The sequence below is a fragment of the Megascapheus bottae genome, chromosome 18 (genome assembly GCF_031878675.1).
Source record: "Megascapheus bottae isolate mThoBot1 chromosome 18, mThoBot2.hap1, whole genome shotgun sequence".
Classification (NCBI taxonomy): domain Eukaryota; kingdom Metazoa; phylum Chordata; class Mammalia; order Rodentia; family Geomyidae; genus Megascapheus; species Megascapheus bottae.
Genome location: NC_143526.1, coordinates 43753780 through 43774422, shown reverse-complemented (window position 1 = coordinate 43774422; position 20643 = coordinate 43753780). Strand labels below are relative to the sequence as shown.

The window sequence follows — 20643 nt, the reverse complement described above, 5'->3', positions numbered from 1 at the left end:
GAAATCATCCATTCACTCCTGGATTCATTCATTCATTCATTCATTCATTCCCTGAGAGCCAAGATCAGGTGCTCAGAACATCTGCTACCTGCCAGGATCTCTGCTAGATCCCTAATGGTGGACAAAATATGTCCCAATGCTCATGTGTTGTGCACAGTTTCTTGGAAGGGACAAAACTTGAGTGTGATGGAAAGAAAATACAGGAACTCGTGGGAAGCTGTGGGTCGGGAAGTTGTGGTAGGAAGGGCTTAGGAAAGTTTCCCTGAGAAAGTGGCCCTGGAAATTTCCATGTCGGGGTAAGGCGGAGTGTGGGAAGGTCCCCGGGCATGGGAAGAGAAATGTGTGGAGGCTGGACCAGTGGGGGGTGAAGGGGCGTGTGTGGAGAAGAGGGAGTTGGAGGAACTGAAAAGCAGGGCCCTGCCTGGAGAGCCATGAATGGGTCTGGGCGTTGATTTTTTTTTTTTTTTTTGCCAGTCCCAGTGCTTGAACTCAGGACCTGAGCACTGTCCTTGGGGCTTTCTCAAGGCCAGTGCTCTACTACTTGAGCCACAGCACGACTTCTGGTTTTTCTGTGTATGTGGTACCAAGGAATTGAACCCAGGGCTTCGGACATGGTAGGCTAGCACTCTATTACTAGGCCATGCTCCCAGCCCTATTTATTTTTGTATGATGAGACTGGGACTTAAATTCAGGGCTTCCTGCTTGCTAAGCAGGTGCTTTCCCACTGAGCTACACTTCCACCCTTAAGATTGCCACTTGGTTGAGTGCTCGCCTAGCATGCATGGAGACCGGGGTTTGATTCCTCAGTACCACATCCATAGAAAAAAGTCAGAAGTGGTGCTGTGGCTCAAGTGGTAGAATGCTAGCCTTGAGGAGAAAGCTCAAGGACAGTGCTGAGGTCCTGAGTTCAAGGCCCAGGACTGGGACAAAACCAAAGCAAAGCAAAACAAACAAAAGAATGCCACTTGCTTTCCTGAAGAGCCAAACGTGAAAATGAATAAATAAAATAACACTAAGCGGGCCAAGCTGAGCATTGTCTAGCATGCAACACTGAGCTTCCCTTGCCATGTAAAAAGTCACTAGGTCAGGGACCAGGCCTTTCTGCCCCCACGCAGGCCCCTGTAAGGAGAGGGCTCTCCCCACATCCTGCTTAACTTTCATCTTTCCCCAAACAAGGCTGGGAAGGCATCAGGACTCAATCCTGCTTCTGCCTTGGGTCATCTGTCACCTTCCTCTTCTGCCCCAAACTCTTGTGCTTTGAACATAGGGAACAAGTTAGCAGCGAAGGAATCGGGAAGCTGGTGGGACAGTTCCCATTCGGGACATCGCCAGCTGCCTGGGGGGCCAGGCACACTGAAAGGACACTGCTGGATGCCCAGACAGGGAAGGAGTGGGAGACACGCCAGGAACCCCGGGTGTCAGGCGACCTCTGACCCCAGCTCTGTACAAAGACACAAACTTTTGACACAGACTTTGGGACACATTTGTCTTCAGCTTCTAGGCTTTCTTCTTACAGGGACTGTGTCTTATTTTCAAGACTTCTTCTTTTGGGGGGAAAAGGTGACAGACTTGTTCCTATGTCTTTGAGGGCCACAAGAGATTACTTACACAGAAACCATTCTTGATTTTTTAATCAGTGTTATGAGTCCTTTAATGCTTGGGAACTGTGGATAGCTGAGATTGTGTTTCCATCCATGAAGGAAATGTATACTAAGGTCACTGGACTCTGCTGTGCGTCTTTAGGAGGTAGTTGAGCTTAGACCACTACATCTGGAGTGAGCTCTGGGTGGAGAAAGTTTTCTGATCACTTTTCTTCCCTCTCCTTCCCTCCCTTCCCTTCCCTTCCCCTCTTTTTGTGATAGTACTGGGACTTGAACTCAGGACCTGGGCACTATCTCTGAGCTTCTTCTACTGAAAGCTAGCACTCTATCACTTGAGCCACAGCTCCACATCTGGATTTTTGGTGGTTAATTGGAGATAGGAGTCTCGCAGACTTCCCTACCTGGGCTGGCTTCAGACTTCAGTCCTCAGATCTCAGCCTCTTGGGTGGTTAGGGTGACAGGGGTAAGCCACCAGCACCCAGCTCGGATCACCTTTACAGGCAGACAAGTTTTCCCCTTGAATGTGCTTTGGAAATAGTTCACATTATATAAATGAAGATTATGTAAAAGAAGATCAAAGCAGAGGGAATGGTCTTGTCTGTTGGCTAGTGTTTATTGTCCATCATTGTGTAGGTAGCACGTGATGTGTGTGTGTGTGTGTGTGTGTGTGTGTGTGTGTGTGTGTATGTGTGTGTGAGAGAGAGAGAAATTTCCAAGAGCATAGGAAAAATCCCCTCACCTCCACTTCTCCCACTCACATTCTCTGAAAAGGGAAGAAAAAGGGAGGAAGGAAGGGAGAGGAAGAGGAAGAGGAGGGTAAAGCAATGAGCATCATGTGACACAAGTCCTCTGGAGAGAGGAGAGGGGTAAAAGTATTGTCAAGTAGCCATAGCTTCAAAGATAACTGGGAAGGAGTCACCAGTTTACAGTCCCCTCCCCCAACCGTGTGTGGTGGTTTTAGAACCACAGCCAGGCCACAGAATGAGGCTGTCTCTGTTCCATGTGCTATGGTTTTTTTTTCATTAAAAATTATTATTATTATAAAGGTGACGTACAGAGAGGTCATAGTTACATGATTCAGGTAAAGAATACATTTCTTTTCGGGACAATGTTACCATGTTAACCCTTCCATTACTCCTTTTTTTCTTTTTGCATTTGAAAACAGTGGCAAATGAAAGCCCCGCCCCACCCAAGATAGCCTCACAGATTTACCACACACACACACACACACACACACACACACACACACACACACACACACACACACACACCATGCCCTCATGGATCTGTTAAAGTGAACGAGTCCCAGTCAGGTCCCACAGAGACTCCTAAACAGATCTAATTTGTTGGGCTTTGACCTAGTCTTTCTAAAAGATTACACTATTGGAGGTTCAGTTAATTCATTTGTAACCAGTTGCATACCACCCAATGTATTTATTTGTAAATGTATAGGCCCATTCTGTCTACTGCAAATGAGGGAAACTATGCAACCTATGTTTTCTAAGTTGGACTTACTTTGCTTAATTTAATATTTTTTTAAGTCTGTTTCCTTATGAATGGAGACAGGTGGATGAATGAAATGGGACGTGGAGGGTGTGCTGAGAATGCAGTCAAAAATTCATTGCTTTTACCACAAAATTAAGAAAAGTAAGGGAAGGGGTGTGAGAACGTTGAAGGGAGTTGAGTCACTGTTCAAGATGCATTGTGTACTGCTTTCCATAGTGGTTGAACAAGTTTGCACTCCCACCAACAGTGTAGTAGTGATTCCTCCTGGCCACATCCCCTCCAGCATCTGTTGTTATTAGTTTTCCTGAACCTGGCCATTCTAACTGGAGTGAGGTGGAATCTTAGCGTTGTTTTGATTTGCATTTCTTTTATGACCAGAGATGTTGAGCATTTCTTCATGTGTCTATAGACCATTTTTGTTTCTTCTTCAGAGAAGACTCTCTTTAAGTCTTTGGCCCATTTTTTAATGGGATGGTTGTTACTTTGGAGATTAGTTTTGGAGTGATTCAATTTTTTGAGCTGTTGATATATTTTAGATATGAGGCCTTTGTCCGTTGTATGGTTGGTGAAGATCTTCTCCCACTCTGTAGGCTTCCTAATTAATTTACTAGCTATGTCAGTTGCCATACAAAAGCTCTGCAGTTTAATGCAGCCCCACTTATCCAGCCTTTCTCTGATTTGTTGTGATTCTTGGTCCTTATTAAGAAAGTTTCGACCTGTGCCAAGGAGGCCTAGTGTATCTCCTATTCCTTCTTGTAAAGTTTTCAGTGTGTCAGCTTTTACCTCCAGGTCTTTGATCCATTTGGAGTTAATTCTAGTGCAAGGTGACAAAGAAGGATCCAGCTTTAGTTTTCTGCAGGTGCTTAACCAGTTCTGCCAGCACCACTTGTTGAAGAGGCTCTCTTTCTTCCATTCTATGTTTTTGGCTCCCTTGTCAAAGATTAGGTGGCCCTAGGTCTGTGGTTTAATATCTGGGTCCTCAGTTCTATTGCATTGGTCTTCAGGCCTGTTCTTGTGCCAGTACCAAGCTGTTTTGATAATTATAGAGTCTAAAGTTTGGTATTGAAATTTCTCCTGCACTGTTCTTTCTGCTAAGAAGTGTTTTTGCTATACGGGGTCTTTTAGTATTCCATATAAAATTTTGGATTGCCTCTTCTATTTCTTTAAAGAATGACATTGGGATATTGATGGGTATTGCGTTGAATTTGTAGATAGCCCTTGGCAAGATTGTCATTTTCACGATGTAGATTCTTCCAATCCAGGAGCATGGGAGGTTTTTCCATTTCCTTAGTTCTGCTTTAATTTCCTTTTTCAGGGTTTTAAAGTTTTCATCGAAAAGGTCCTTTACATTCTTAGTTAAGGTAATTCCTAGGTACTTTATTTTCTTTAAAAGGCTAAACATAGAGCTTCCCTATGACCCAGCAATTCCACTACTTGGCATTTACCCAACCATCCAGAAACTAGGGCATACTAAATCCACTAGCACAACAATGTTTATTGCAGCATTATTCACCATAGCAAAGATATGGAACCAACCTAGATGTCCCTCAGTTGATGAGTGGATCAACAAGTTGTGGTATTTGTACACAATGGAATTCTATGCTGCTGTCAGAAAAAATGACATCGCCCCATTTGTTAGGAAATGAAAAGACTTAGAAAAAATCATATTAAGTGAAGTAAGCCAGACTCAAAGGAACTTAGGCTCAATGGTTTCCCTCATTTGTCATAATCAGTAGAAACCTTGGGCTCTCCTAGCAGAGATTTGCAATAGAGCAAAACCTTGATACATAAGGCCATATAGTATGAAGCTAATTGAAAGGACCTCTAGGATATTGAAACAAAAGCCATATAATGAATGATTGTTGTCCTTAATGTACTATGTTATCTCTCATCTCCTTTGCTATCCCTTGGTTATCTCATATTGTTACAGTATCTCACTTTGTTATCTGATATATTGGATATATTTGTATTTGGTTATTTGGGGAAGGGGGGAAAACCAAGATGGGGGTTAGGGAGGAGGGGAAGGTAATGGGGACCAAGACATGTGAAAGGGTATCAATGTATGTGAATTAATGCACCTTCTATCTGGCAAATATCATATAACCCTTTTATTAATTACAATAAAAATATTTAAAAAAGATGCATTGTGTATATAAACTGCTTTGTTAAATGGCACCTTTCCAGAACTATTTAAAGATAGCTTAAAAATGTAAAAAAAATAAATAGAAGGAAACAGATCTGGACTGGAATAGTGTCCCAGCTCAGTCTGGCCAAGGTAAGACCTAGAGGCATGGACTGAGTCTCTGCACAATTATGGAGCATCACTGAGCTTGTCCCTCCTTCTCTCCCTTCCTCCTTCCCTCCCCTTCCTCCTTTGGCCAGAGGTTGGATGGTGAGTAGCTGGCAGGTGGGAGGCCTTCCACAGAAGGTCCACAGCCAGAGCTGATAGTACAGAAGAAAGAGGCAGGAGAGCAAGCAGCCTGGGTGGGACCTGCAGTGCCCTACAGAGGGGCCACATGCTTGCGCTCCTCCCTTCTGGCCACGGTTAGAGCAAATGTCTACTGGAAGGGACCATCAGACAAGCAGTGCACCTGCCCTCCTGCCCCATCTGATTCCTGTCTCTCTGCTCCTTCTTCCTTCCCTCCTGTCAAAGGACCTCCCTCTGATACAGCTGTGCGAGAAGGAAGCTGGTTCCCCGCTTGGATTTGTTTCCATCTTGCTTGAGTTGCAGTCTCCTGTCACGAACAACGTTGACACTGAAAGTAAAATGCCAGGAATCTGGAGGGAATTGAGAGTCAGCAAAATGTTTGGATGTTTCTTCACTCGATGGCCTGAGACTGAAACATTTTCAGTTGTTTCCTTGGGACCTGCCAGGCTAATGGAGACCCAGCAGGATAGATGGACAGATTACAGATGGATGGTCAGACAGAGTAATAAAGCTCCCTCCCTCCTGTTTTGCTTCAGCCTTCTACCTCTGCTCAGCAATAATGATGAAGACTTTTAAATGAGGTGACAAATAAGAATAAATGAGGTGACAAGCAGACAACTTCCCTGGGCCAAGATGAGATGGGGGTGGAGAGTACTGTTTTTCTTGGAACTGTTTTTCAAAAAGCTTTGTAAAGTAGCTGAAGGAGTGATACTGAAGGGAAACATCTCTGTGGTGTGTGTGTGCGTGTGTGTGTGTGTGCGTGTGTGTGTGTGTGTGTGTGTGTGTGTACTTAATAAATACCAATTTGCCAAATTGATCATATAAATAGGAAACTAACTTAGTTTTTGCTTTAGTTTTCTTTTATTGAACACATTGAAAAATCTTGAATTTATGGCTTCCTGTCCAGAAAATGCCTGAAGCTGTTTATCTGAAAGTATGATATTCAAACTCCCTTTGCTCAATTATGTTTAAGTGTAAAGTAATTTGAAGCTTTCAGAATGAGTAAAAGGAAGTCAAGGCACTGATAGTTCATGCCGTAATCCTAGCTACAGGAGGCTGAGATCTGAAAATGGTGGGCAGAAAAGCCTGGGAGACATGTTATCTCCAATTAACCAACAAAAGACTAGAAATGGAGCTGTGGCTCAAGTGATGGAGTGCCAGCCTTGAGTGAAAAAGATATGAAAGAGGGCTGGAAGTTTGGCCTAGTGGTAGAGTGCTTGCCTAGCATGCACAAAGACCCAGGTTCAATTCCTTGGTACCACATACATAGAAAAAAGCCAGAAGTGATGCTGAGGCTCAAGTGGTAGAGCTCTAGCCTTGAGAAAGTCCAAGGACAGTGCTCAGGCCCTGAGCTCAAGCCCAGGACTGGCAAAAAAAAAAAGATATAAAAAAGTGTGAGGCCCCAGTAGTTGTGTGCATGCATGTGCGTGCACACATGCACGCACACGCACGCACACACACACACACACACACACACACACACAGCCCATGTGTTCTTTTTTGGCTTCAAATCCCAGCACATGACACCACTTCCGTTTCCAATGACACGGTGCTTGGTCAGTTATTTCCTTAAGGCCCAGAAGGCAGTTGGAAATGACAACTTGGAGACTACTGGAACAGCAAAGGCAGAGTCACTCACCTTCCTCTGCGTCCTTAAAGCAATACTCTCCAGGCCTAGCAAATGCAGGTGGGAACCTGCACCTTCACCACCACCCCAACTGATTTGTGCAGCTCGGATGGGAGACCTGGGCTCAGCAAAGCCAGTGCTGGAACAGCAGCTGTTCCTGCCAGTCTCTAGGGCTGAAACCCACAGCCGGGATCTGGTGGTGACAAAGGTCCCCTCAGCCCCCTCTCCTTCTTCTGGATACAAATAAACCATGCCACGATTGACCCAGAGGAACAGGGTCAAAGGCGTGCAGAGACCTAGTGAACTTGGCAATGATGGGGATGGGGAAATAAAGGGAAGCTTAAAGAGCAGGGCAATCCGGGAGCCAGTGGCTCACGTCTGTGAACCTAACTACTCAGGAGGTTGAGATCTGACGATCACAGGTCATAGCCATCTTGGACAGAAAAGTCCATGACCAATTAGCCACCAAAAAGCTAGAAGTAGATGCATGGCTCAAGCAGTACAACACCATCCTTGAGCAATAATGCTCAGGGAGCACTCAGGCCCTGAGTTCAAGCACCACAATGGGTACAAATTAAATAAACACCTACCTAGCGGGGTTTCTTTTTGTTCTGTTTTTCTACCAGTGTCCTTGGATGGCCTGTTGTGTGAGTATGCAGGCTTTTTCTGGTTTCTCTGTGGTAACAGTAAGCCCTGGTCCTCCCGTCTTTGAGCCACCAGGAAGCCACACATGGCAGGGACTTCTGTGAGTAGATTAGGTTGTATCTGCCAACCAGGCTGTGATCAGAAAGAAATTCCAGGACTAGGGACCAGTGGAACATTTCCCCCTGTCTGTCTTGCCCACTTCTTAAGTTCCTTCTTGCTAGCTGTGCCCTTGAGTTAAGATACTTGGTTTGGAGCTGAGTGGTGGTAGCTCAGGCCTATAATCCTAGCTACTCAGGAGATCGAGATCTGAGGATCACAGGTCAAAGCTAGCCCAGGCAGGAGAGTCCAGGAGATTCTTACTCCAATTAACCACCAAAAAGTCAGAAATGGAGCTGAGGCTCAACTACCAGCCTTGAGCACAAAAGCCCAGGGACAGAACCCAGGCCCTGAGGTCACACTCCATGACTGGCATTGAAGAGAAAAAATCAAGACATTTCCTTTGAGAAACTGAGTATTTGGGAGGTATCCTGGGTCAAGGCAAGTGGAAGAGGATTCTGTCCCAGCTTGTAATGGACTCCACACAGAGTGTGTGTGTGTGTGTGGTGGGGGGAGGCGAGTAACCAAGGACAGTTCAGGGCCTTGCTTCACCTTCAAGATGGTAGTGTCACTCATGCCTGCCTGACTTCCTTCTTCCTACCTCTTAGTCATGAAAGCCAGGGGAGGGGGGTTTACCAGAAACTAATATGGAAGTGTTTTTCCTTTCTCTTTTTCTTTCTTTGAAAGGAAATTGTATGCTTCTTCTCATAGCTAAAAGTGAACTAGTAAAACAGAACCAAAACAACCCTGCCACATACAAGCCAAGTCCTGTGGTATATGTCTGGAAGCCAAGCTATTTGGGAGGCTGAGGCAGGAGGATTGAGGCCAGCCTGAGCAACATAGCAAGACTCCATCTCAAAAAGAGAAAAGGCATACAACTATCTGAAGAAATGTTTAGGAATACAAGAAAGACACTTGCACACCCATGTTCATTGCTGCACTATTCACAATAGCCCAGTTATGCAGTCAGCCCAGATGCCCTACAGGGGTGAGTAGATGAAGAAAATGTTATACACAATGGAATTTTACTCACACATCAGCAAGAACAGTTTTAGGTCATTTGCAGGGAATAAAAATATGTAAGTGAAGTAAGTCAAGTTCAGAGAGACAAAGGCACATGTCTTTTTCTTGTATATAGAAGTTAGATCTAAACCAGAAACATATAGGAAGACACATACAAGGTTTGTGTATTTGCACAACAACAACCTGACGGAAGAATGGTATGTGCAAGGGTAGATTCCATCGATTAACCTCAACAGGAATTGGAGATGTGTTGTGTCAGAGGTAGGCGAGGTCATGGAAATGGAGACAGGGTGGGTGAATACAGCTATTATATTCAGTGTGCACATGTGAAAATGGAAAGAGGCAACTTGAGGGGATGGGCAAGGTCGGGAGAGATGGGGAGAGGGTAGGGAGTGAGTGGTACTGATCAAGATGCATTGTCCTCACAGACTGATGAGTTCATTCAAAAATAAGTGAGAGAAAGATGACCTATGAAATTATAGATTCAACGATCTAGTTTTAGTTTATCTAATAAACATCAAGTTACATGTAGAGGTTATATATTTAACATGTAACTGACATATATAATTTATACACACGTGTGTATATGAAGCTCCATGTGACTGTCACAGGTAAAGCCATCTAGTTAGGGTCCATTTGACCAACCAAGAATTCAAGCAGTGAGTGGGCATGGGGCCGGGCCAATGACTTCTCTGTTTTTCTTAGATTGCGGGTTGTAGAGGAATGAGGCAGAAAAGGCATCACTGTAATTCAAGCTTTTCTTCTCTTCTGGTGGTGTGGATGTCCTTAGATGTAATAGTTCTGTTGTCAAGAAGAGGCCATAGATCAACCGAGCCCAGTCTCTCGTTTTCTCCTTGGTTCAGAGGAGGCTACCAGATGGCTCAGGTTTCTAATCTATTGGATTTGAGAAGCTGCTGGCCCCTTCTTCTCAGGGAGAGGAGGAATGGAGGAGTTCCCCACAATATCTGCTATCAGTCACTGACTTCTGTTTTTTTTTTTTTTTTTTTGCCAGTTGTGGGGCTTGAACTCAGGTCCTGAGCACTGTCCTTAGACTTTTCTCAAGGCTAGAGCTCTACCACTTGAGCCTCAGCACCACTTCCGGCTTTTTTTCTATGTATGTGGTACCAAGGAATCGAACCCGGGTCTTCGTGCATGCTAGGCAAGCACTCCACCACTAGGCCAAACTCCCAGCCCCTTCTGTTTTTATTCTGCTTGTTTAAATGCTGAACTCAAAGCACATATTCTGCAAAGTGCTTTTCTCTTGTTACATCGGGGGCAGCCGACTCCCAGGGAGAGGGAAGCTACTGCACACTTTCCTTTCTTGACTGCTTCCAAAAGACCAGCATCCCAGCCAACAAGAAAGAGTAGGTGCACAACTACCAGCAGGCCAAGCTCCATCCCCAGGGCAGGCAGGACCTCAGAGAAGAGGAACAAGACTTGACTTCCACAGACTCCTGTGCATAGACATACTCCTGGGAATAATTGCAGCAGCTCTTGTGTAACACAGACACCCTGGCCCTACCCCGCCCTGGCGACGCTCTGCCTCTTGGCATCACTCTGCTTCTCGTGGGTGTATGTGCAAGCCGCCTCTCCCCTACAAGCAGATACCTCATAGCCACTCATGGTGGGAGCCCGTTCCTCCAGAAAAGCCAGTTCCCCTTTGTCCAAACCTTGTAGGAGAGTAATCTCCCTGAGCGCCACCATTCTGGCCAGTCTCCACCTTCTTCCTTTTCTAAATTACTTCCCCTCCAGGCTCTTGTCACTTCCTGCCTTAGTCATCCGAATTCCAAGACCATGATGGCGCCATCTCACGATCAAGTGGACCCTGAAGTTGGAAGTTGCTTATGGGGGTCAACGTGGCATTCTTATGAGGCCTCCCCTCTCCCAACATTTAAAGTGTGCTCTAGAGGAAATGAAACACTCAGAGAAGAAAAGCCAGTGAGCAGGGAATAGCAATGGTGTAATGGATTTTTAAAAGTTATAGCACGGAGGAGTTGTTAGATATTGAGAAAGAAGCCAGGCATCTTTTGGTGGCATTCAGAATCGTGTTGAGCACAGAGAAGACACTCAGTGTTCGTTGAATAAATAAGACGAGTACATTGTTTGGATGCTCAGACAGAAGGCCATGTCTATAACGCTAATTACTCGGGATTCTGAGATCCAGAGACCGTGGTTCAAAGCCAACCTGGGGAGAAATGACTGTGCAGTTTCCTCTCCAATTAACTGAGGAAAGCCAGGCTGGAGTGTGGCTCCAGTGGTAGAGCGCCAGGCCTAGGGATCCAGTTCCCGAGCGCATGGGATCCTGAGTTCCAATCCCACTACTGGCATTAAGAAAAGGAGTGTACGCTGTCTTCTATGCGGGACTTAGCATGCCCGGTTAAACAAAAGCTGCAACTCACACTTTGATTTACTCTTCCCTCTGCTCCGACTGCAAGTCTTAAACACCAAAAGGGTGCTGTTTTATTTTTACAATGCGGAATGAATTTTGCCCTTCACTTTTCCATCTCACTCCTGGCACTGTCCTTTCACATTAAGCAGTCTGTGCTTAGCATCCAGGTATTAATTGGACTGAGATTTCTGCCTTTCCCCCCCCTTTTCCTCTGCAACTAAAAGCCTTGCCTGCAGGCTGGCTGGGTGTTGTGTGGCCCACGACTCCTTCCCCTCATTTACTCCGCTCCCGCCACCTTGGCCTTTTGATGAACTCATTCCCGCCACAGGGCCTTAGCACCTGTCTCTCCCTCTGCCTGGAAAGCTCTTCCAATCATCGCATGTTGAGGATGGCCTGACATGTCCATGGCGTCGTTTCTTTATGTCAAGCATCACTGGGCATCACCAAGTCTGTGCACTTGCCCGCTGTCGGTCATGGTCTCCTCTGCAATGCCAGCTCTGTGTGTGTCATCCTGAGTTCCCAGAGCTGGTGAGCTCGGGGTGGGGGGGTGAAAGGCTGAACACTGGGTGATAGTCATCAGTTGTATTTTCAAGTCGAGTGCTGTGGGGGGGGGGTGTGTTTTGCCTTTTGAGAGAGTGAGATTTTTTCTTTTCTTTTTTGGTCTCAGGGCTTGAACTCAGGGCCTAGACACTATTCCTGAGCTGCTTCTGCTCAAGGCTAGTACTCTACCACTTGAGCCACAAAGCCATTTCCAGATTTTTCTGAATGGTTAATTGGAGGTAAGAGTCTTATTGACTTTCCTGTCTGGGCTGGCTTTGAATCATGGTCCCCAGCTCTAGCTAAGATTATGGGTGTGAGCCATCCCAGGAGAGTGAACTTTGTGATGCTGCCAGCAGGTGGGACAGCAGCAAGAGAGGCCACCAGGCGCTGTGACCTTGACTTTGATCACAATGGCTAAGCTTCCAGGCACCCTCTGATCAAGGGAGGAGGAGCTTACTCTCAGGTGGAGTGCAGGTGAGGTGGGATCAAGTGGGGTTAGGGAGCTGAGCCCCGGGGATCTCTGTTCCCAGAATCCCCACAGCCAGGAAGCTGCATCCCTGCTTGTGGTGAGGCTGAGCTGTAAGGGTTCCACTTCCCTCCATGTGACCTTCACCCCCTCCCGCCAGGCTCCTACTGGGTGCACAGAGTGTGGGATAAGCCAGCTCAGCTCAGGCTGTCCAGCAGCTGAGGGAGCTAGACAATGCCTGTGAACACACCAGGGCCAGACAATGGTGACCTTGTTCAGTGGAGAACAAGTGAGGAAAATGAGGTGCGGGGGGGGGGGGGGAGGAGAGGGAGGGTGTGTGACTGAAGACAGAGCCCAGTGGGGGAGTGGGAGGGAGCTAGCTGAGGCAGGAGAGCCACTGGGGGCACCCAGTGGAGTCAGGCTTCCTGCATGGGTCTCATCTGTCCTCAACAGTCAGCCAGTTTGCAATGTCCTGCTTACACCTCAGGGCACATAGGCGTCCCCTCTGTGCCACCTGTAGCTGCCCACTTTCAACTCAGGATTCTTACCCAGAGATCTGAGGTGAACAGCCAACACCAGCCAGCGGCCACTGTCACCTCTGTGCCAGCCTTGACAATCTTGATGTTTTCTGGTCTAACTCTTTTTTTTTTCCCTTTTGTGGGCTTGAACTCTGGGCCTGGGCACTCTCTCTGAGCTCTTCAGCTCAAGGATACTGCTCTACCAATTGAGCCACAGTGCCACGTGTGGTTTTCTGGTGGTTTATTAGAGAGAAGAGTCTTATGGACTTTCTAGCCTGGGCTGGCTTTGAACTCCGATCCTCCGATCTCAGCCTCCTGACTAGCTAGGATTACAGACGTGAGCCATTGGTGCTTGACTGGTCTAACGCTCTATCTGAACTGGAGTGAGACCTGCGTCAACCATTCTAACAGAGCTGAGATGGAAGATGCTGGAACATGAAGATTTCGGTGTTCTTAGATGATGGATCTTAGGCCTCTCACTCCTCAGGAACTCCATAAAGACACAGTGGCTCCCGTCTGTGATCCTCCCTCTTCAGAAAGCTGAGCTCGGAGAAGCATGATTGGAAGGCGATCCGCATAGGAAAGTCCGTGGGACTTTTCTCCAATAAACCACCGAAAAGCTAGAAATGGTGCTGTGCGTGGCTCAAGTGGTAGAGCGCTGGCCATGAGTGAAAATGCCAAGGGAGTGTGCAAGGCCCTGTTTTCAAGCTCAGTGAAGAAAGCCACGTGTGAGCTCACCTGTAAGCACCCAGAGGTACTGAGGAAAGAGCCCGCACATAGCCGAGAAACTGGTGGAAAGGGGGCTGAAAGTGGAATGAAATTTCAGAAATTCTCAAACAGTGCATGGAAGTGAGGGCCAGCCTGCATTAATCCCCGGACATCTCTCTCTCTCTCTCTTTCTCTCTCTCTCTCTCTCTCTCTCACACACACACACACACACACACACACACACGTAAACACGAATTCTATTTTCATAAATAAGACCTTTTTTTTGGGTGCTAGTATTGGGCCTTGAACTCAAGGTTTTACACTCTTAATTGCTTTCACTCAAAAGTTTGAGTCACACCTCTACTTCTGACACATTACTGGTTAATGACAGATAAGTCTCTTGGGGATTTTCTTGCCCAGGCTGGCTTTGAACCTTGATCCTCAGAACTCAGGGCACAGATGTGAATCACCAGTGCTCGACAAGAGAATATTCCTGTTCTTAGGACACAGTTAGTGTCTGGTGTTTAGGTGTGATGTCTCCTCCATGCCTGCCCCACGCACAACCCGCCACTCTCCTTGGTCACTTTGACTTTCGTTTTCAAATGCTTTGGTAACAAAGACACCAACAAAGTCTGTGCCTAGGCCTAAATTTACACTCATAAATTTACACAGCCTAAATTTACATAGCATAAGGCACCAGGAGCGGACAGGTCCGGAAGAAAGAGACACAGAAATGTCATAAGTTACTTTTTCCTCACTTTTCCAATAGTTGAGGTAGCCGGAATATTTTCATGTAATGACGGGAGAGTCCGTTGGGCTACTCAGTGTGATTTCAAGCTGAGTATCCCTGACATGAATTATTACTATGGCAACAATAAACAATCCACTGAATTCTTGTAAATAGCCTCTCTAGTCGGTAATGGTTTCATTTCTATTTTTATTTTCCTGTTCTACTTAAAATTTCAAGGCATGTATCAGGGGAAAGGAGCATTAACTTTGAGCCTTATCTAATTTGATTTTAAGACCCTTTTGGGTGGGGGGGTAGGCCTTCCTTCCTTCCTTCCTTCCTTCCTTCCTTCCTTCCTTCCTTCCTTCCTTCCTTCCCTCCCTCACATTTTTTCTTCTCTCTCTCTCTCTCTTCCTCTCTCTCCCTCTCTCTCTCTTTCTTTCTCTCTCTCCCTCTCTCTCTTTCTCTTTCCCCATAGGCTTGAACTCAGGGTCTGGGCACTATCCCTGAGCTTCTTTAGTGCTCTACTACTTGAGCTACAGTGCCATTTCACACTTTTTCTGTGTGTGCGGTACTGAGAAATCGAACTTGGGGCTTCATGTATACTAGACACTTTACCACTAAGCTACATTTCCAGTCCATTCCTCTCTTTTATTTCTGGGCCATTCCTGGGCCTTGAACTCGGGACTTGGGCACTGTCCCCTGAGCGTTTTGTGTTTTTTTTTTTTTTTTTTTTTTTGCTCAAGGCTAATGCTCTACCACTTGTGCCACAGCTCCACTTTGGACTTTTAAGATTCTCACCAACTTTCCTTCTTAGGCTGGCTTGCACCTCAATTTTCAGCTGTCACTCTCCTGAGTAGCTTGAACCCTGGCACCCAGATCATAGAGCCTTTCTAAGAAGAGCGCGTTCTTTGGTTTAAAAGAGCGCGTTCTTTGGTTTTGGCACGGATGGGTAGAGTGAAGGAGCGTTTCTGCCTTTGCTCCAACACAAGACAAGGTAACACAAAGACAGCACATAGGACTCCCTCGCTGCCCTCTACAGGAGGCAGAGAGATCGATAGAATCAGCCGGGTTATAAGAGCCACTCGGGGCATCGTCAGGGCCCAGATGGTCAGGGCAGATGCACCTCTGGCTTCAGGAGCCAACTACACATCCAAAGCTGTGCGGCCCGTTATCCAGCTGATCACCGTTCTATCCAGCTGGCTGATAGCGAGCTTTGCAGTCCAGCTACTTCCCACCTCCAACCTTCATTAGAAAACCCAGCACTAGCACCTGTCACATCCATGGCTGCCCCACGCCCAGCCTGCCACTCACCTTGGGCACCCCATCCTTGAGGCCAGCTCCCTGCATGCTGGTAGGAGATGGTTTTGTCCAGCTCTCTGGCTCCTTCTCCAGCGCCAGAGGCAGAATGGCCAAGTCACTGAATGTTCCCGCTGCTTCCCGGGGATGATCGGACAGCGCATGGGAGCCTGTCAAGAATGTTCTCCCAGCAGGCAAACTTTCTGGAAAGCATGGTAAGAGTAAAATGATAGGGCGAGAGGAGGGGAAACAGATATAGGCCACACTCACTCCATGACTGACGTTGCACTGGTCTGTAAGTAGAGCCTGTCACTCATTCGCTAGGAGAAACCACAACAGAAAGAAAAAAAAAAAAAGCCACCCTCTTCTGCTTTGCAGTGCAAGTTCCTGCTTTGAACAGCTTGGTTCAGGGGCATAGAACATTCTTGTTCCTTGAACTACTGCCAGCTCCTTTCCACGATAAGGCCACTTGGCCCAATTTCTGACCATGGTCAGCGTTTCTTCCTTCCCGCTCCCTAGCATCTGCTTCCGCCACACAGGGACCCAGCCCCACTGTGCCTGTGGGGACACTCCTGGGCTCTGAACACACTGAACCAGGCAGACTTGTTAGAGCTGAAATCTAACCAACCTGTGTTTGAAGTTACCAGGCTAGCTCACAGTGCCTCCTGTCTTGCCAAATCTAGAATGTTCCTTCAATCCACCTCAAACACACAGACCTGCTGGACCAGATGCTGCACATTTTTATGCCCAGCAGCTCCATCTCTTACCACTCTCTTCTTGCCACCATACGCATTTACTTACGGACTTCCGGTTTTCCTGTGTGTCCGGGCCCCACACTGGAGCATCTGAACACACTGAGCATGGGAAACAGCTGTCTGCTTGCTGGCCAGGCGATCTGCCCTTTAAAATGCTGCCTTGGTAGTGGGTGGCTGTGGGGGTGCCGACTCCACAGAAGATCCAGCTCTCTGTGGTAAAATGGGTGGCCCACAGAGGAAGGGGAGTTGCTGAGGGAAGGGAAGGTATGGATTGCAGGGGTGAATCAGTGTGGAGGTGGAGCTTGCTCTTTCACAGTACAGACAAGCACCAGGAGATGGAGAGAAAGGATGAAAATGAGCCTGAGCTGCATAAGGAAACCCGGTGGACATGGATGGAAGCGCTGGACGTTGTGAAGGGCTGGCATGTGACTGACAGCTGGGTCCCAAGATTTGTTTTATTCGGTTAGATCTTTAGGAAGTTGAGATTTCGTCCCCACAGCATGGCTGGAAGGTGCACAGCAGGTGTCAGCAGGCTGTCGAATGCCCTCTGACTGAGGGGAGCTACTTCATGCTGACATCCTTCACATGCTACAGTCCTGTGCAGGTGGGTGGGAGACGGAGCACCCCTGGGAGGGAAGAGGGAGGAGGGAGGAAGGAGGAGATTAGAACAGAGAAAGGAGAGAGCACCAGGGGCACACAAACAAATCTACGGGTTTCTTGTTCTAAAAAGCCCAAAGTCCTAAGCCAGGTGCTAGTGGCTCAGGCCTGTAATCCTAGCTACTCAAGAGGCTGAGATCTGGGGATCGCAGGGCAAAGCCAGCCCAGGCCAGCTCATCTCCAACTCACCATCAAAGAGCTGGAAATGGAACTGTGGCTCAAGTGTGATAATGCTAACCCTGAGTGAAAAAGCCAAGGGACAATGCCCAGGCACTGAGTTCAAGCCTCAGTACCAGCATGAACAACACAGAGTCAGAAGCTGGTGTGTGGGGGCCACTGATACCTCAGCGTTCTGAACAGTGCTCAACATGGTTGTCTTAACTTGCTGAATACATTTTGGTTCTAGATTAGGCACCAAATGTTAGTAGTTGCGATTCTGCACAAGTGTCTGAGCAGTGTTTACTAGCTATACATCTTGTTTCTGCTTCCTCAGTCCCCCTTTTCTCTGGTGGTTAAAGTCCTTTTAGCACTGGCAGCAGCTGCTAACCCAGAGTGGAGTGGAGCTGAACCCGCAACTCGGACAGGGAAGTAGGGTGAAGGGAGCACCCTTGTCTGAATTATCTTGGTGACAGGAAAGAAAGGGTCTGTGTCCTCTGAGATGCCCAAAGGAGATAGGCTGGTGTCTGGGTGGACAACTCTGCCACCTGTGGACCATGTTTACCAGAAAATGACTCCCCCCATTTCCTGCCCCCCCCCAGGCTGGGCTGAGAAAAAGAACTAGAGACCTCAGAACACCAGGGCTGAGCAGGGCTTGAAGACCAACCTTTAAGTGCAACCGTTGCTTGGAGGGGCTGGGGGGGTCTACAGTGCCAGGTTCAGATCTAACTATGCGACACATTGCCTCATGTCACCCCACTGCAGCCTTGCAAGCCGGCTACTGACAAGGATCTGGGAGGGGATGTTTATCTGGCCAAGTCTAGCTTCTTTCTTTTTGTCTGTGGTGGGGCTTGAACTCTGGACCTGGGTGCTGTCCCTGAGCTCTTCAGCTCAAATCTAGAGCTCTCCCACTTTGAGTCACGGTGCCACTTCCCGTTTTCTGGTGGTTCATTGGAGATAAGAGTCTCCTTTGGGCCCTGGATGGCTTTGAACCATGATCCTTAGATCTCAGCTTCTTGAGTAGCCAGGAGTACAGGCAATAAACCACTAGCACCCGGCAAAATCTGGTTTCTTTGATAATGTTTTCCTCACAGAATTGGCAGAAGAAAGCCAGAAAGCGTCAGTCACAATGGATAAACCTTACTTAGATCCTACGAAGTCCCTGACACATACACTGAAATATTTATAGATAAAATACAGCTGATGTCTAGCTTCAAAGCCACGTGGCAAAGTTGAGAGGCTTAGGCAGACCACGGTTGGTTATGATGAAAGTTACAAAGCTTGTGTGCCGGATGCATTGGGCTTCATTGTGATGTAGACATGGGGTGTGTGTGTGTGTGTGTGTGTGTGTGTGTGTGTGTGTGTGTGTGTCTGTATTGGTCCTGGGGCTTGAACTCAAGGCCTGGGCACTGTCCCTGAGCTTTTTTTGCTCAAGGCTAGTGCTCTACCACTTGAGCCACAGTTCCATTTCAGGTCCCGCCCCCCCCTCAAAAAAAAAAAAAAAAGAGAGAGATTAGAATCTCACCAACTTTTCTTCCAGGGGCTAGCTTCCAATCATGATCCTCAGATCTCAGCTTCTTTGGGTAGATAGAACTATAGATATAAGCCACCAGTACTTGAATATAATTCAACCGTCATAAAACTCACCCTTTAAAGGTGTACAGTTCAGTGTAACCATCACCATAATCTAATTTCAAAGAACTTTCATCATCCCTAATAGAAACCCCTCAGCAGTACTCCCTCTTTTCCTCCCCACGTCTTGGCAACCAATGTCTGCTGTATTGTTGGCTTCTGGATATGTTTGAAATTATCTAATAAAAAAGTTAAAAAGAAGCCGGGTGTGATGGTGTAGACCTGTAATGCCAGGACTTTGAGAGGAGGTAGAAAGATGGAGTTCAAGGCCAGCCTGGTCTACATAGCAAGTCTGGCTTAAAAAAAAACCAAACAATAATTGTAAGGAAGGACAAATCTGCTCAAGGTCAGAGTAAAGAAACACAGCCAGTGTTTCAATCTGAAAGAGATGCCACGCTAACTCAGTTCAGATGGTTCCCTTGGCAAGCTTGTCAATGACTTTTCTGCAATAGGAGGGCTGGCTCTCCAATTCATGATACAGATTCTGGTTGTCTAATTCATGATCTGTTTTCTAAGGAACACAGCCTAGGCTGGAAGAGGGAAACTAGGGCACAAATGCAACAGAACTTGGCCCTGAAATAAGCCTGACTCCCGCAAAAAAAGCTAGAGGGTTTTTTGTGGCGTTTATGAATGGTGGCGACTGCCTTGACTAAATGCATGTGTCTTAAAGCAGACGAGTCTTACATGCACAGAGATGGCAAGAATGGAGTATTTCAGGGAATGAGTGCTTTTGAAATCTGCTTGAAGACAGGAACAGAGTCTGAGAATTAAGTTAGGGCAGACCCAGCAAGGGGTGTGGGGGTGGTGGGCACCATGGGTCCTGATGTCTTCTGAGATTCGTGACGCCCATCAGCTGAGACTTGGGCCCACACGTGTGGGAACGCAGGTGCTGTTTCCTGCACACTCCTGTCAGGCTTCCAGGGACGTTTACTGAGAAGCTCATGCATTTCAACACAGGCTTAGTTTCTGCTGCTTCACATTGTGGGGGATTCTTCATACATTTTCTTGGTGCTACCCCTCTCCCCGCTACAGTGCCATCTGGGAAGATTACTGAGGGCTCAAGGTGTGTTCATGAACAGGGAATTTGTGTTGATTTCTGCAAGTCACTTGAAGCCACTATGATTGGAGAACGATTAAATAAATTTTTTTTTTTTTTGACCAGTCCTGAGGCTTGAACTCAGGGCCTGGGCACTGTCCTTGGACACTTTTTGCTCAAGGCTAGCACCCTGCCACTTGAGCCAATGCACCACTTCTGGCTTTTTCCGTGTACATGGTACCAAGGAATAGAACCCAGAGATTCGTGCATGCTAGGCGAGCACTCTATCACTAGGCCACACTCTGGTTCCAGCTTTTAAATTTTGACTTGACTTTCTCTAAGCAGTTTAGATTGAGTTGGGGATGCCCTGTGAGTCAGCTTCTTCCTTTATGCACCCTCCACCTCCTCCCCAGTACAGGGCTGGGTTTTTTCAGGCTTACCCTTTGAGAAGTCTAGGCTCTCTAGATCTTGACCAAACCTTCCACCCGGAAGGGCTTTATGCTCAAACATCATTAGGCTGCATGGAGTGGACTGTCACCCCTGGGGTGGCTATGAGCTCCAGGACTCGTAATCCTCTGGATTTTCCTGTGTTGGCCTCTCAGGATTTTCCCTTTCTTGCTGGATCAGGAGATTAAACATAAATTCTAGTGAGATTCGTACTGAAAGGACTCTGAGTGCCGGGTCTGTGTGTTCAGAGAAAGAAGCCTCCCTTTCAGAGCAGATGGCTTTCCCTGCCTCACACTAGGAAGCATGGGAAGCCCTGGGAAGCATGGGGGTGGAGCTCGAAGGCTGAAGGGCACCGTAGAGGTCACAGAGGCCTTTAAGCGGAGGACA

General features: G+C 47.2%; 1 protein-coding gene across 1 annotated transcript in view; it reads right to left on the bottom strand.

Annotated features, from left to right (window-relative positions):
* The window catches only part of Cass4 (Cas scaffold protein family member 4), a 32541-nt gene extending 16710 nt beyond the window's left edge, over positions 1–15831 (bottom strand). Inside the window, exon 1 of the mRNA XM_090352554.1 lies at positions 15589–15831. Coding sequence (XP_090208680.1) covers positions 15589–15624 — 36 coding nt within the window. The 5' untranslated portion in view covers positions 15625–15831. The remainder of the gene's footprint in view (positions 1–15588) is intronic.
* Positions 15832–20643: the final 4812 nt, after the last annotated feature.